At 34.7% G+C, this 17,294-nt stretch overlaps 1 protein-coding gene across 1 annotated transcript; it reads right to left on the bottom strand.

The window, feature by feature from the left end:
- Positions 1–15,711: 15,711 nt before the first annotated feature.
- LOC18431092 (uncharacterized) lies at positions 15,712–16,981 on the bottom strand. The gene has a single exon (XM_088852647.1). It carries the CDS (start codon positions 16,889–16,891, stop codon positions 16,253–16,255), a length of 639 nt encoding a protein of 212 aa, XP_088708773.1. The 5' UTR covers positions 16,892–16,981; the 3' UTR covers positions 15,712–16,252.
- Between the last annotated feature and the right edge of the window lie 313 nt (positions 16,982–17,294).

Raw genomic sequence — 17,294 nt, 5'->3', positions numbered from 1 at the left:
AACTATATAATCAGATTCAGAGAGGCCGCTATGCGGGTCATTGAAACTCCACTCAAATTCTTGATTCCCTTTTTGTTCCTTACAATCTTTCCTCACATAGTCTAATTTTTCAAAGCTCCAACACTTCACTTTCTTAAACCCTCTTGATTTGGATCTTGACTGATCTCTATTCGTTCTCTCTATTGATCTTTCCCGTGCTACAAATACATTCCTAGATAAATCATGACCAGACTTTCACCTCGACTCCTCTGTCAGAAGTGCTGAAACAATGGACTCAAATTCAAGAGATTTCGTACTACTGAGATTCATGATTAATCTATCCCATGAATAGGAGCTTTGTCTTCTTTATTAATTTTTACATCCAGTGATATCAACTTGCTAATCAAGGCATTAAACTCATTTAAGTGCTCTTGCAAAGATGCACCATCACTCTTCTTGAAATTGTAAAGTTTTTTTATGAAGAAAAATTTTATTAGGAAGAGACTTACCTTTATAAGTATTTTTTAGTCTATCTTTTAAATCTTTCACTGAAGTTTCTGAGGAGACATTGAATAAAATGGACACATCAAGTGCCAAGAAAATATTTTCCCTGGCCATTTTATCCTTCATCATCTATCTTTTCTGGCTTATTTTCTTTGCCTTTTAAAGACACTACACAACCATATTTCACCAACATTGCTTGCATCTTTAATTTCTAGGTTGAGAAATCTGAACCATCAAAGTTTGGAATTTCATATCGGGTTAAACTTCTTCCAACCATCTTCAAAGAAATGCGATCTGTGACAAACTTTGTGCCAGCAAGGATCTTAAAACCATAAGTGGCTTTGATACCAATTGTATAGGATAAAAACCAAGGTTTGGCAAAAATAATGGAAAGAAAAATATTGCAGAAAAATAAAATAAGAAACACAAAAAGATTTATGCGGTTCGGCAAGTTGCCTATGTCCACAGGGCAGTGAATTTCTCTTCCACTAATAAAAAATACACTATGCATATCCCGTATAATTGGAATACAAGATCAACATAAATCTTATCCACCAAAATATGAAATCTCCTAGTATAGTAGAAACTGACTTCACGTATCCAACAACCTAATAGATTTAATAATACTATGAGAGAGAGAGATTTTGGATTTCAACAAGTTTCTTTGTAACTCCTCAACCGTCCCATGCAAGATTTGAAAAACAACAGTCTAGATCAGAATTGTTGGATTCAAATCACTAATTGGTGGGACCAATTTGGTTTCCACCAAATATTGGGAACCGGTGTGTTTGCACTTCAAACTGCTTGGCTCTTGCTAGACACACTACGGTTGAACCAGCCAGTTCCACATTTTTTTTCCTTTTTTTTTCTTTTAAAAATTATATTTGAAATTTTTTTATATGAAGATGGGTGGCCCAAACCCTCTAACATACGGGGCAAGCCCTTTATATTCAAAGTACTTTATTGTAGCTCAATTGGTGGCCTTCTTGATCACCGATTGACCCCATACCTGTAAGTATGCTTTCACCCCTCATCTAGCTTCCCTTCCATAATTCTTGTCCTCCTCCTTCCTTTGCCTCCTCGATGTGGTACTATTTCTCTTTCCTTATAAGACCTTAACTTGTATTGTAATGCATTCTTTTTTCTTTTCCAATATTGTCTGTTTTCTTTTTCCTTTTCCTTTGCTTCAGTTGTAACACATCTTTCTAAGATCATATGGACACTCTTCCCCAACTCCCCTCCCCCTTGCCTCCTTCTTTCTCTCGCTCCTCCCCAATACAGTGTCTCTCCCTCCCCTCCCTCTTTCCCTTCAGTTGTAATGCATCTCTCTAAGATCATTTGTACGTCCTTCCTCTATCACTCTCTCTCTCACTCCCAAACACACATGGGATTCCTCTTTATATTTATTGCAGAGGAAAAGGAGAGGAGAGTTCAGGGCACAACATTCTAATTTTATATAGCAAATAAGCAGACAATCACTTAGACTTTTCTGTTTTTTTCTTTAAAACCAAAAAATTATAAACTATATTTTTTGCCACCATATCATTATTTCAAAATTCATTGGCATGTGGGCACTTCAAAACACCAATTTCTCTCTCATCACATCACAACAACATCAAGTACACACAAACCGAGATCATAAGAGCAAAGAGCCTAGACCCACTTCAAAATCAATATTTTGTCCCTCTTCATCTATGGCGAGAAAATGAGGAAAGCTCCATAAATATTAATGGAAACACAACTGAAATGTGATCAACTGATAATGGAACAGCAAACACCATCTCCATATTCATTTACTTGTTAATTTATTTTAAATTATGAGTTTAAAAACAATTTTCTTGTTACTTTTTTCTTGATGGTCCACTTTTCTTTTGTGATACCCAGTGCTCGCAAAACTGGCCGGTCAGAGCTGGAACCGGCCGGTTAGATCAGTACTGATAGGGTGCCGATTCCCGTTTTGGCCGGTTTTATTATGTTGTCTGTATATGTATTTGGTGATCCTCTGAGAAAAATTTCATGTTCAATTGATGGATTATGTTGTTTGCTTATAATTTTCGTTTTTTTTTTTTTTTCTTGGAGTTTTCATGAAAGGAACCTATTACCAACTGCTATACGAAGGTATTGCCTCCACAGTTGCAGAATCACAGACTGCTAAGTGTTATCATTTTTCTATTCGGTAACCTTGTGCTGTACTGCTTATGATAAGTTGAGAATCACAGACTGACGGAAGTTTCAGTATGTTGACCGCAATACAATTGTTTTCCATCTTTTACATAGCTTTCTATGGTGTGGTCCATTGGTTGTAAGAATCTTATTTTCACCATAAAAGTCCACTAAAAAGGCCTAGAACCTTGGTGGATTGTAACTGCAGTAATATCTGTAACTGCAGAAATGCCTAAGGAATTTTTCTCTCCAATGCACATCTTTATGATGAGAGAACGAGATGTTTGAAGGGAATAGAAAAGCTAGCAATGCCAGATGAGAGTTGAAATAATGCAAAGGCAGCAACATAAATTTGGAAGATTTAGAAAAAAAGAAAGGAGGAGGAAATCTTGGAGTTGAGAGTAAGAGAAATGGAGTTAGGCTTGTTCATATGATCCTTCTCCAGACTTGCCTTTTGAATTGAAAGAAATTGACTTTATCAATCAAGTCTTCGTGAACAACCTTTAAAAAAACGAAAAAAAAAAAATACAAAGTGTATAATATTCACCCCACCGCACAAAGATGTCACAATCACTTTTAGTAATTATTTTTACTTTTTAAAACTTTGAACCTAGTCAAAGGCACACTCTGGACAGCCCAATTTGACACTGGAATTTGTGGTAATTCTCTTCACAAAATTAATAAAGTTATGTTGATTCTAATAATCAAGACCTCAATCATTCAGTTCAATCGCATACTTCTCAAAATCGGTCTCAATGTTTGAACCCATTTGTAATGCTTTGGTAGCATAGTTTTGATGGTCATTTTTCATTGTTAATCTTTTGTGATTGTTTTCACAGTTAATTTTTTGAGATGACCAAAGTTTCCTTGTTGTCCTAGTACTAAATATTAATGGCACTTTTTTTTGGCCTCGAGTTACTTTGGCGAGCATCAATACTAGTCTTCATCATATAATGTTGGGAATGTAGTCATTATTTTTTAGTGCGCAAATGTGTAAGCACTTTTTCTTTTTTTCTTGTTCATATACATGTAAATTAATCTTTGTTGTGATATCATCATGCTTACAAGGTCCCCTTGGTAGAGTGATCTTCCAAATAAATATTTTTTAATGAACTTTTATGCTCAGGATAATTTACAAGAAAATAATAAGATGAGGAAGCGAGATGTGCCGTGGCGGTATGATACAAAAGTGAATGACAAAGGAAGAGTTCGATGTAATTTTTGTAACAAGGAAATGGGTGGTGGTATTTATCGCCTAAAAGAACATCTTGCTTGGGTAAAAGGTAATGTCACCGGTTGTAAAGAAGTGCCATCGAAAGTAAAACAACAAATGTTAAAATTAATTACAGAAAGATAAGGAAAACAGATGCAGAGAGAAAAGGATGTAGAGGAGATAGGGAGGGGGTACGAAAGTCCTATAGATGAGGAAGAGGACCAAGAAGCAGAATTCGAGGGGCAAATGAAACGAGTTAGGATTGCTAGTTTCCAAGAGTTGAATTATAGATAAATGGAAATTCAAGAGATGTATGGGAGAAGGGATGGTGCATCCAGTAGCCGTCAACCTCAAGAATATGTAGTACCAGGTAGGGAAGGATGCGGGCCTTCATTGCTTAGGTCCACATCTAGTAGATTGAGACGTAGTTTCTCTAGTCACCCATCTTCTTATAGTCGGTCATCTACTACTCAACGACATCAACCCATAGAAATGCCACCAATGACCCACGAAGCCTCTAGGCTTGATCCCCACAAGCCACAATATCATAATAAATAAATAAAATTTACTTTTGTAGGTGTATTAATATAAAAGGCGAGAGAGATGATTAGCATGTTTTGGTATGCAAATGCATTGCCATTTAATGCTGCAAGCTCAGACTTCTACCACAAATGGAGCTTCGATAGTTGAGGCAGGAACGGGTGTTAGAGGTCCAACTGCGAAAGAGCTTGCAAGGCCATATTTAGAAGTTGTTGTTCATGATGTCGATAAGCATATTGCGCAGTTCAATATTTGTTGGCCAAGTACAGGAGTGATAATCATGACTGACGGTTGGAAGGATAAGTCCCATAAGTATCTTGTCAATTTTTTCATAAGTTGCCCTAGGGGCATTGTTTACTACTCTAACATTGATTTATCAATAAAGAAACATACTGGGAAACTGATATGCGCACACTTGGACAAAATTGTAGATGAGGTTGGGCCTGAAAATGTGGTTCAAGTAGTGACTAATAATGCTACGAACTACAAAAAAGCAAGCTTGTTGCTAATGGAGAGGAGACCCAATCTTTATTGGACTCCTTGTACTGCCCCTTATGTTAATTTGATGCTTAAGGAAATATGGAAGAGGGTTAAAACTTGTATTTAGAAGTGCAAGTTGATTACAAGGTTTATAAACAATCATACGTACCTCCATGCTTTGATGAGGGAGCATTGCATGCGAGAGATTGTCAAGGAGTCCACTACTAGGTTCGCTATAGAGTTCCTTACCATACAATCGATTTTGGCAGGATTGAGGTCAATGATATGCTCTAATGAATGACAGACTGATAGGGCAGCAATGAGTCAAGGTTGAAACCATCCTTGTCGATCGGAGGTTTTGGGCTCAATGTAACAATGTTGTTTCTGTAACTGAACCTCTAGTGTGCGTGTTGAGATTAGTTGACTCTGATGACAAACCCGCAATGGATTTTCTGTTCGATGCAATGAGATGCTCAAAAAAAGCTATATTTGAGAATAACATATGGATTGAAGAGATATTGGAGATCTTTGATCATAGGTAGAGAGACCAACTGCACCGAGATATCCATGCAGCAGGTAATTACGATTTATTGTCGTAATTCATGATTATTTCTAACTCCGAGTAAAGTTACCGTAATTAATAATATAACAAACCATGTGCAGGGTTCTTTCTTAATCCACAAAACTTGTACTCCAATGCCACCTTAGATGATGTAGATATCATGGAGGGGGTAATAAACTGCATCTACAAGCTTGAACTTGATCTTGAAACTCAGATGGCGTTTATACAACAGGTAAATCTTAATCAAAACGTGTTTGTAATAAAATTTCAATTTAGAATAATGAATTGCATTTCTATGTAGTGCTAATTTCTTGTATACGCATGTTGTTATTTCTAGCTTCTCATGTACATGGAAAAAAATGGGGAATTTTCATACAACAATGCCAAAAAAACAGTTGGAAAATTGCACCCAAGTTAGTTTTAAGTTAAAACTTGCAATATTTTAGTACAATAATATTTGTGGTTTTTTTTAAATCAATTAATTTTCTATTGTTAAGTATTTCTATGTTTGCATGTGTCAACACAATGGTGAACAATACATGAAATTCGAACAAAGCAATTGCAAAAGATTGTAGTTAGAATTTTGAGTCAAACATGTGCTTCCTCGGGCTGTGAAAGAAACTGGAGTACATTTCAATGGATACACCCCCCGAGGTGGAATAGGTTCAAGACTCAGACGCTGCACAACTTGGTGTACATTCTTAAATTGAGAGAGAAACATACAAGGAGGACCTCCACAGACTACACGTCGATCAACATTGATTACATCTTTCGAAGGGACCTCGCCGTTGAGTGGGTACCACTAAGGACCCCACTACTAGACCAAGATTTTTTTAGTGGGGCAGTTGCCGATATGGATGATAATGTGGATGTTGCAATATCTAATAAAGGAGACATGGCAATGGATATGGATGACGATTATACACAGGATGAAGATGGCGCATAGGATCGTGAGGAGACAGATGGGATAATGGAAAACAACTGGAGAGATTTAGTCATCTAGGAATGTGAAGGGGTGCAACATGATGTGGTACCTGATGAACAAGAAGATATAATGAGATTGACTTGGGGAAAGTCTAGGCATCAAGGCATAACAGTTACTCGACAAGGGAGAGACGAAATCGTAGCTGTCACTGTAACCTGGTTATTCATGATGATGACAATATTGAAGCTACTGATGACCATAACACAGAACATGGTGGGGGAGAGCAAGAAGGCTCGACGAGTCTAGGAGACTTTGGCTAAGGGGATACCACGGGAAATGTTCCTGACTGACGAGGGGGCACAACTGTGGCATTACAGACTCTACCAGGCCTTACTCAGATTTTTCACCCCATAAACCCTGATAGTGAAACACGACAGTAGCATGATCCCCCATGCCACTCTCATTACTACTAGCCATTGTTAGTTGGACTATGTAACTTCATTAATTGAATTAATGTCAAATTATAAATTGTGTTGTGTATCTTCATAGTATTCAACTATTAATTTATATAAAAAGTTGTTTCAATATTTTTTGTAAGATAAATGTATGTAATATAATAGTATACACTTAATCTAAGCTTTTCTAGCTTTTTTTAAAAAAATTGAACGTTTTTTACCCATTTGTTTTTAAAATAATCTACCTGACCGGTTAGTCTGGTTAACCGCCCTGGTTAGTCCGATTCCAGTTCAAACCGCTCCCAGCCCCTAAACCGGTTAACCGTTTCGGTTTGATTTTACGAATACTGGTGGTACCCCGCCACGTCCCATGTAACTTGGCACCTTTGTCTCTCCATGTTCTTCTCCTTCACCCTCTCATCTTACCATATTTCAATTGTGGCTTAAAATAATATTTAACCCATACAAAATAGATTTGTAACTTGGAGAGAGAGTGAGAGAGAGAGAGAGAGAGAGAGAGAGATAGAGAAGTAGATGTATGAAACACGGGTATGAGGCTTTAAGGAAAAAATAGTGAGCTCATAGTATAAACCAAGGAGTTTCTAGTGTTTAAGGTGAGGCATTATTAGAAATGGTGAACTCACAGAAATAAAAAACTAGGGAGTTCGTAGTATTTTGAGGTGAGGTATTAAAGAGAAACCAAAAGTTTGAAAATAGGAGAGTGATTTCTTGGCTCTTTCGACTTTATTTATACCATCAAATTGACCAATTTGACAGCGAGATCAGTATGTTTTTGCCATGATTTTAAGCGATTTTCTGAGCATGCAACTCAGATTTTAAGGAAGAGTTTTCTAATCTGGTTGTATCCTGGAGTGTGTTCACCAGGGACCCTATTGCATCTCAAAATCATAAGCGTAGGAGCTGATCAACACTCTGAAGAAAATTGATCCAATTCCTACAGGAAATCGACTGGTACTAGGGGTGTTTTTATTGCCAGATATAATATCTGAAATCTCATCTAATTCCTACAGAAATTTGATTGCTATTAGGAGTGCACTTTTCTTCTGACACTAACCCTGGATAAGGGAGGTGCTGCTGAATTCTCGAAAATAGGCCGAAGCCTGAGCCAATTCCTATAGGAATTTGACTAGTACTAGTGGTGTTTTTATTCCCAGATATAACCTCTAAAATCTCATCTAATTCTTATGGAAATTTGATTGGTATTAGAAGTATACTTTCTTCTGACACTAACCCTGGATAAGGGAGGTGTTGCTGAATTCTTGGGAATAGGCCGAAACCTGATCCAATTACTAAAAGAATTTGACTGGTATTATGAGTGTTTTTATTACCAGATATAACCTCTAAAATCTATTCCAATTTCTATGGGAATTCGACTAGTACTAAGAGTGCTCTGGTATTTTTCTTCTGACACTAACCCCTGATAAGGAGAGGTGTTGCCAAAATTTCGGGAATAGGTTGATAGTTAAAACTACAAAAATTTAAAACATAGTGAAAATTCATAATGCATTTACTACGCTTTTTTCTTGAAGAAATTTTGTGATTTTTTGAAAACTTTTTAAGATCAAATATGTCCGATCCACCAATACAAGTCACTGATTCACCAATCTAGTAAAGGCCAATCTAAGTCACAGGTCCCTTTTTTCCAAGGAAAACATTCACATAGAGCCGAGGCTCTATACAATTAAATTAGAGCCCACATCAAAAATTTCAATAGAAGCGGTAGTTTTGATGCTTAAATATCTTCAAATTGATCATCTCGACATCAAGATGCACAGACATGAGAAAAAATTGGATTTCAAATTTTGGAAATAGTGCAACTTGTAATGCATTTTATGGACCCTCAATTTTCATGATTTTGAAGTTTTCATAGATCTGCTGGATCTACACTGTTTTTGAAGCTTTAAATTTTATAATTAAAGATAAAAATATATTTTAATGCTATCACAAATATTTCCAGTATTAAAACCACATTTCTCACCACTATTTGAAGGTGTGCTTTATTTTGATTGTTTAGAGCCTCGGTTCTATACAAATCGCTCCCTTTTTTTCAAACATCAGGCCCATTTAAGCAATGGTTGAGGAATGGCTAAAAGAGTGGCAAACGACAGCACATTAGGTAATCCAATGCATTGTATAAGCGATGGCAAAGGAGTTTATTACAAGTTGGCAAAATTTATGGTAAAAGTTTACCAAGTTGGAGTACAATAAAGTTTACTTCATATTTTTATCTAACATTTGTGACTAACAAAATGTATTGATTTCGTCATTTCCAAGAAAGAGTGAAGAAGTGAGTGATTGGGTAAAATATCAGCATGCGGCGTCCTTTAATCATTTCTTCGTTTGATTTTAAAATAGCATGCAAACAAATAATGATCGAATCCAAAGCGCTTCCAAAAACAATTATTTTAGATTCACATGGTAATGCTCTTTCAGGAAATTATTCCAATGAAACATTAAAATACAATATTTTAACTCAAAAAATTCATAAAACAAAACGCCGCAGCCATTTCTTCTCTATGAAAAGGGTTGAAAACACCATATGGATTTAATAAACAAAAAAGAGTTACCGATAGTGAGTAGATCAATTGATAATTATATTTTCTACACTTTTTTTATTCAGAGAAATAATATGAAGCCTATTTTTGTGTTTTTTAGGTAGTTCAGTAAAAAAGAGTTCGCTACTCAAATATGAATGAAATTCAAAACGTCATATTATGACACCTGCCACTCTAAATCATTTATGCCTTGAGCCCATGTCTCTTTGTTGTGAGGAGTATGGCATATCTTAACAATATTTTCCAAAAGAGGAATAATGCAAGGAAAAAGATTGGAAATATGGGACCAGGAAGAACCTTTTCCATTTCACAAAAATCAACGTGTATATTTGGAATTTGGAAATATTGTCCTAAAACCAAGAAAATAAAATAAAATAAAAATAAAAAGAGAAAAGTGGGAAAAACAGAAAATATCAGGAAAAAAAAGGCAAAAACCATGAAAAATTATTTAATAATATTTCACTTCATTTCTACAAAAGTTCGCTTCACTATACCAACTGTTATCTCCACTATTATTTTTCATAACGGCTGTTATATCCATAACATTGTACATTTTGTGCATTAAACTGAAAACTGGAATCATAGCACTCCTTTTTTGGATAATGAATGGGTGCAAAAAATGTTATTTTTCTATATAATCTATTTTTAAAATTCCATTATCCCTCAACTCCTTATGCTTATATATCATGACCATTGTTATCCCTCACTGATATATCGGTCAATAGTCTTACATATTAGCAGATATTTAAAACCTTGAAACAGTATACAGAAAATCAACTCTGCCAAGATATTCAAGCCTACGGCCGAGCCGAATTACTCGGACGAGTCTAGATACACCGCCTTGAGATAAAAGATGGGTGACTGGGTGTGCCTCACTCAAAAAGTCTACTGCCACCCACTACTTGTAGTAGTGGGTTCGATGATTAGGACGGGCATAGGAGAATGACGGCTAAGGGCGTATTGAAACCACTATGGGTCAAGGTATCATGCCATTGCCCCATAAATTGCGAATGGACCCCTTAAATAACCATGAGCATGTGTTTTGTTCATAAAAGCATGTGTGGAAAGGGGCCTACTACCACGTCAATTTTGCATCCTCATTTACTATGTGGTTGGTGGCCCATCTTATTTTCTATGAGGTGTTTTAAGAGGGGGGCCTTTGGGTCCTTAGATTGTGCGTGAATATTATTTTCTTTCTCCAAAGATGGTGATGGCGTCTCTACTTAAACATAGTGGAAACTTTAATTTTAGGGAGCATTTCTAGGAGAAATTCCTTAAAGACTTCTATTTCTTAACTTTTAGGGTAAACTTTCTAGAGTAGAAATAATTACAAAAAAATGATAAATCGAATAGTGAAAAGAAATTAATAAAGAGAGAAAAAGAAAGAAGTTTTTTAAGGGACCGTTTGGATACCCGGAAATATATTGTTTATGAAATATATTACTGGCGTAATATATTACTGCATAATATATTACCTATAAATGGATTGTTACTGTTTGGGTAGTATTTAGATGCAACCTGGGAAATACATTGTTATTGTTTGGCTATGTCTAGAAGAAATATAGGAAATGCGTTACCAAGATTTTATCAGTATGTGCCTATAAACTATCATGTTGTTTTTTTTTGTTACAAAATTCCACTAAAATACAGAATTATCATTTCTTTCTTTTTTGTCATAAAATTCCACTAAAATGCAGAATTATCATTTGTTTCTTTTTTATCACAAAATTTCATTAAAATACGGAATTAAAATCATCATCACACCATTCCAAAAATATTTCTAATAATAACAGCATCATCATTCCAAAAAGATTTCTAATAATAACTTGTACCATTTTACAGTCATCATGACATTATTTCCTATTTATTTTATGTGCCTTTAGTACTTACATGGAATCATATGTCTTCTAACATAACATTGGTTTCAACATGATAAGTCATTGAAATAATACGATTGGAATAACATGATTTTATTATGATAAGCTTTATTTTTATTTATTTTTTATAGAAGTCTTTCAAATGTCTCTCTGTATAATTTTAAATCAACAATAAATTTATGATACTAAATTCAAAATCTCTATAGGACAAGTTAAAAAATGAGAAGAAGTTTGATTAGTAAACTAGAAGGGTTGGTAATTGCAATATAAAATTTTGAGGTATTGGAGAAGACTAAAGATCTATGTTATTTCAATTGAGATTTTAGTAATATCTTAGGAGAATTATATTGTGTAAATTTTTTTATTATGATTGTGTTGTGTAATTTATCATTGATTACTGATTTTTATTTTTATTATTTTTGTTTTTATACGATAACTAATCCTTCAGATAAGGGAACGAGCTTAAAAGGGAGGAATCATCTATGCTAGTTATTATGAAGAGAGAGGGCTCACTAGAGATGATTTTTTAATGAGGGATAGGGTAGATAAAAAAAGTAAATTTCCCAAAATTACCCGTCGTAATAGATTTTTCACGTATTAGCCCGCAAAATGATTTCCTGATTTTTGGAAAAATATGATGTAATCTATTTTCATTTCCTTAGGATTAAGTGTACCCAAACAGTGGAAATGTCATATTTCACGTAATAGATTTTCAGATACCAAAACGGCCTTCAAAAGACATAGCAAGTTATTCGTCTACATCTTTTTCGAATAAACTTAAACAATTTTATTCTTCATATGTTTATGTTAGAGATTTATAACTTCTTTTTGTTTTACTAAACCTATTTGTTCATTAACCAAAATTTTGCAAGTGTATTTCGTGAATGAAAACCAACTATGAGGTGGAGGACGAATAGTGTATATTTTTAAGGGGGATTACTACTTGCTCCAAGCTTTTGCTCGTCACCCTGGGAATTATATCATCCCCTATTTGTAAAAGGGTAAGGTTTGCATAATGTTGCAATCTTAAATAATCAAAGTAAAAGGGTGAGGTTTGCATAATGTTGCAATCACGGTGCCCCTTTAAACTTCGTCATAAGATGCAATTTTGCTCTTGTATTTTTAGGATGGCCCAAGAATCTATTTTTATTTTTAATTATAAAATTTTTACTCCAAAAATAATTCAAATCAAGAAGATCTATAAACTTATGAAAATCCTAAAATGGATAGTCCAAATAATGTGGTGTAAGATGTACTATTTTTAGAAGTTGAAATCCTTTTTTTTTTCTGTATCCATACATCTTGATGTCGAATGATCCATTAGATGGTTTCTAACATTAAAATAGCCGTTTTTTTATGAATCTTTTATGTACATCTTAATTCTAAAATTTAAAGTGTCAACCTTATATAAACTTTTCCTTTGTAAAATCCCACCTTAAATTTTAGTGGGAATATCAAAGGTTAGTATTTTTGCAACAAACTTGTCTCACATGAGATTTGTGGGTTTCTTCGAACTGTTATGCTTTAAAACCCCAATATGTAAAGTCAATTCAAGTTCAAGATTAGAGAGGAAGAAGAGAAGGCATTGTTCTATTCATTCGTCGCACTCCCCAATGTAGAACGCGTAGCAAAGAAACAAAGTAAACACCACGCCTCATTGACGAATGATTTAATTTCAACTTTCAATGTTTCTCCCTTTAACCCCTTCCTTATATTATTATATGGATGTGGTTTGTATAAAGTTGTAATTTTAAAGAATCAAAGGGACGTGTACCTCGAAACTTTGTCATAAGATGTGATTTTCGAATAGAAAATTATTAAGATAACATAAGAATCTATTTTCATTATGAATTATAAGATTTTTAAATTTTAAAAATGGTTCAAATCAAACAGATCTATTAAACATGAAAATCTTGAAAATTGACAGTCCAAATACTGTATTGCAAGACATATTATTTTTGGGACATGAGCACTTTCTTTCTCCATATTCATATATCCTGATGTCGAGATGATCAACTAGATTCATTTTGAATATCAAAATAGCATTTTTCAAGGTATTTTTGAGGTGCACCCTAATTCTATATTTTAAGGTGTCAACCTTATATAAACTCTTTCCTCGGTTTATATAAGTTTGCAACCTTATATATAGAAACAAGGTTGCAATACTTACTCTATACCAACTATTATTTTTAAACAATGTAAATTTGACACATTTTTTAAAACAATATCAATATATGACACGTCTTTTAAAATAATATATAATCTACAACGTCTAAATAAAATGGATGATATATATTATTGCAACCTTATTTTTAGAAATAAAACTACTCCTTATGTAAAATGCTTCTCTCTCTCTCTCTCTCTCTCTCTCTCTCTCTCTCTCTATATATATATATATATATATATATATATATATATATATATATATATATATATATATATATATATATATATATATATATATATATATATATAAAACACTACGAAACACCTATAGGCAAAAATGAAAAGTGATTTTGCCTACTCCCATCACCGTCCAAAGTTCATCGTGAGGTCACGCATTTTTCATTTTTTTTTACAAATCGGAATGACTTGAAATGTCGAGTATGTAATTATCAAAAATTGGGGAATATTTGAAAATTATAAAAACAATATTTTACATGAAAAGTTTTGGGGGTATTTTGGTCAATTTAATTTTCATGGATAATTTTTTTTATATTTTTATTAGATGCACCTCAGTAAGATGTACATACCCTTTAAATTTTAAGTCATTCCGATTTGTAGAAAAAAAAATGAAAAATAAAACACTACCAGACAATCGTGACCGCACGATAAAATTTGGACGGTGATGAGTATAGGCGAAATCACTATTCATTTTCACTTATAGACGTTGAAAAGACTTTTCCTATATATATATATATATATATATATATATATATATATATATATATATATATATATATATATATATATATATATATATATATATATGCTCGTTTATTAACCCAAGAACTATGTGTTTTACAACAAAAAGTGGTAAGGTAAGAATCAAAGATGATCTTTTCTTTTTATATCAGGGGGAAGGGACCACCATATGCTCGCTCTTTCTCGACCTTTTCTTTATTAGCCCAACCCATATCCGCCAAGGATCCTACTTTATTTACTTTTGATACTTGTGTCTTGGACTTTTGGAAATTGTATATTGGTTTATTTCTCGTTATTCTCAGAGGCCAAATAAAGGTTTCCGTATGTTTACTCCAAGAAAGGGCGTGATACCTCAAATAATTCACAAGGAATTAGTAGAGGACAATGTGGCCAACTCTTCTTGATAGTCAGCTCACTGTCCTCTATTATTTGTTGTGATGACTATAGAAAAGAAAAGGAAAAGTGTTGTGAATCGAGGGACTCACTAGCCGCACAATCACAAGCGTCCATCTTTAAGATAAGCATTTACAACTAAAGATTCCTATCCAATGGATAAAGAGAAATTTTAATAAAAATATTTTAAATTTTTATTTTATTGTTTATATTCATCATATAGTGTCGATCATGAATCACTACAAATTTGGATCCAAAATCCATATAAATAATGGGTGTTCAAGAGATCCCGCTTGAAAATAATATGAGTCAAGGAACCCATAAAACTGGGTCCTAAAAAAAATGTGGTTGTCTCCCAATAAGACAGTAATTTCTTTCAACTAGATCCATTATGGTTGATAGAATAAAACATTACCAACAACGCTGCACTTTTCTACTCGGACCCACTTGAAAGATAGCAATATTTAACCAAATTCCGACATTTTTTTTTCAAAAATACCCACTCTTGTTTTCTAGGTTCTACATCTTGAGAAGAGCTTGAGAGCTTACTACACGTAATATACATATAGCATGTTACATGCAATCTCAACCATCCATACTGAATAACTGAGGTTGAGATCCGGCAGTGTTGACAATTATAGAAACCAGATATTGAGTTTCCTATAACTGTCAACAGGCAGGTTTCGAATTTGGGGAGAAATGAAATACTTGAGTACAAAAGCATTGATCACTGCCATCCTCTTCATTGTATGAAAGGTTGATATCACATATAATATGCAATTTACATACTGCATGTGAATATGTGATAGTGTCTAGTATTTAAACCCAACATCGACCCTATATATTCATGCACGACATCGTGCGATGAGTTATCCTAGCCCTCGAGGCTATCACTGTTTTAGCAAAAGATTTTAGTCCACTCCACTACCCAAGGATAAGCACGGACGGTGGATCTTGGGCTTGTGTATGCATTACTTTGTGTAATGTCTCCCATCCCATATCATAAGGCATTCATCCTTCACAAATTTCCAAAAGTCCATATTATGCAGTTACCAAAGGATTACATGTAGTATACTATTCATTTGATACATGTAATACGGCTATATATATTATCTGTCATTATCATAAATTATCTTGTTCTTATTTCCAAAGTCCACTTTTTGTAACATCCAAAATAAAACTAAGTGCTATTATTTCTAAACAACAGAATATAAATAAATAAAAACAGTAAAGGAAAAATGATCTCCACTCTCCACTACTCTTGTTATCTACAACAAGGGTATATAAGTTATATATGGAATAGCAATAGGCATTTTGATACACCCTTCAAAGAGAGAAACCTCAAGATGCCGAGAAAAAAAGTCCGCCAAATCCCTACTGTAAAAAGGAGAGAGAGCTTATAACTGTGAGCCGGCCAATCATGGGATATCCACAGATTATTGGACGGTCAGGATCTGCCCTTCGTCCACCATCCGATGGTCCTCATCTCTCTACACAGAGTACTAAAGATCTCATCTCTGTGGTATCACAGGAACGGCCTCTTTATCTACAAACACGTGAACACTTCACTATTCTTTCTCCATTAAATTACCTAAAACCAGAGTAAAAATGGAGAAAAAATGCAAAAAAGAAAAGAAAAAAATGAAGCAGAAGATGAGGTTTAAAGGGATCGATCACTTAGGAGATTGAGACACGCATTGCTCGATCGAGGAAGCAAGACATGGCACTCTGTAACAGAGCTCGTCCGTTTACAAGAAGTGTAAATGTCCACGAAACTCAGCCTGAAACTGGAAGATTTACAGACTTTTCGGCTGTTTTTCCACAAACTTTCAGCCCTTTGATCCTTTGAGCACTCGATCAGAGCAGTTAAAAATGGATCTCCATCCTTCTCCTGAGGCTTCTTCTTCGACGATGAAATGCTCGAAACTGGAGGTGGAGGAAGAGCCTGATCTGAAACACTGAAGTTCTTTGCTCCAGTTTTGACTGCAGATTCTCTCTCTCTAAGGAGCAATTCAGGAGAGAGAATGGCTTGTTTAGGGATGCCTGGTTGTTGTTCCCATGAGAATGGGATTTTTGAGGCTGAATTTAATGGAAATTGGAGAGGACTGGTAGGAGAGAGAGGGTAACTGAGAGACGAAGAGCTTGAACTAAAAGAGGAAGAAGAGAGAGAAGAACAAAAGGACCTAGTTCGACGAGAAGACAGAACTCGAGCTGCCGTAATTACGTCGGCCGGTGCTGTTTCCGGTTCGTTTCCGGTGATAGTTTGGGTTTTCGGATCATGTGAGGCTGAGGAATTCATAGAGAGAGAAAGGGAGAGCGACTGAGTGTGAGAGATTCTTTTGCGCCAAGCTTTGGAGAGGGAAAGATCAAGGTAAATGAGGTAGGGTTGGGCGTTGATTGGGGATTATATAATGCAAATAGGAGAAAATGACTAAAAAGGATACCGGGATTTGCCAAATGACAAAGTAGGCCTCGTTTTTGGTTTTTTGGCCACCTACGGGAAATGTTTCCGCTCACTTTGCTGTCGGCTCATATTCAGTGTGGTGTTTATTTTGTTTCATCTACTTCATCTCTTAAACAGAAAAGTGAAAAAAGAAAAAGAAAAAGAAAAAGAAAAAGCATTTGGTTGACGTTCCCACCAAATAATCGGTTGAAGCAGGGTTCAAAAAATTGACTCGCGATTTACTTGGGCGAGTCCGACT

The sequence above is a fragment of the Amborella trichopoda genome, chromosome 11 (assembly GCF_054954075.1).
Source record: "Amborella trichopoda isolate Santa Cruz 75 chromosome 11, AtrichopodaSantaCruz75HAP2 v2.0, whole genome shotgun sequence".
Classification (NCBI taxonomy): Eukaryota; Viridiplantae; Streptophyta; class Magnoliopsida; order Amborellales; family Amborellaceae; genus Amborella; species Amborella trichopoda.
This window is presented reverse-complemented; position numbering and strand designations above follow the sequence as displayed.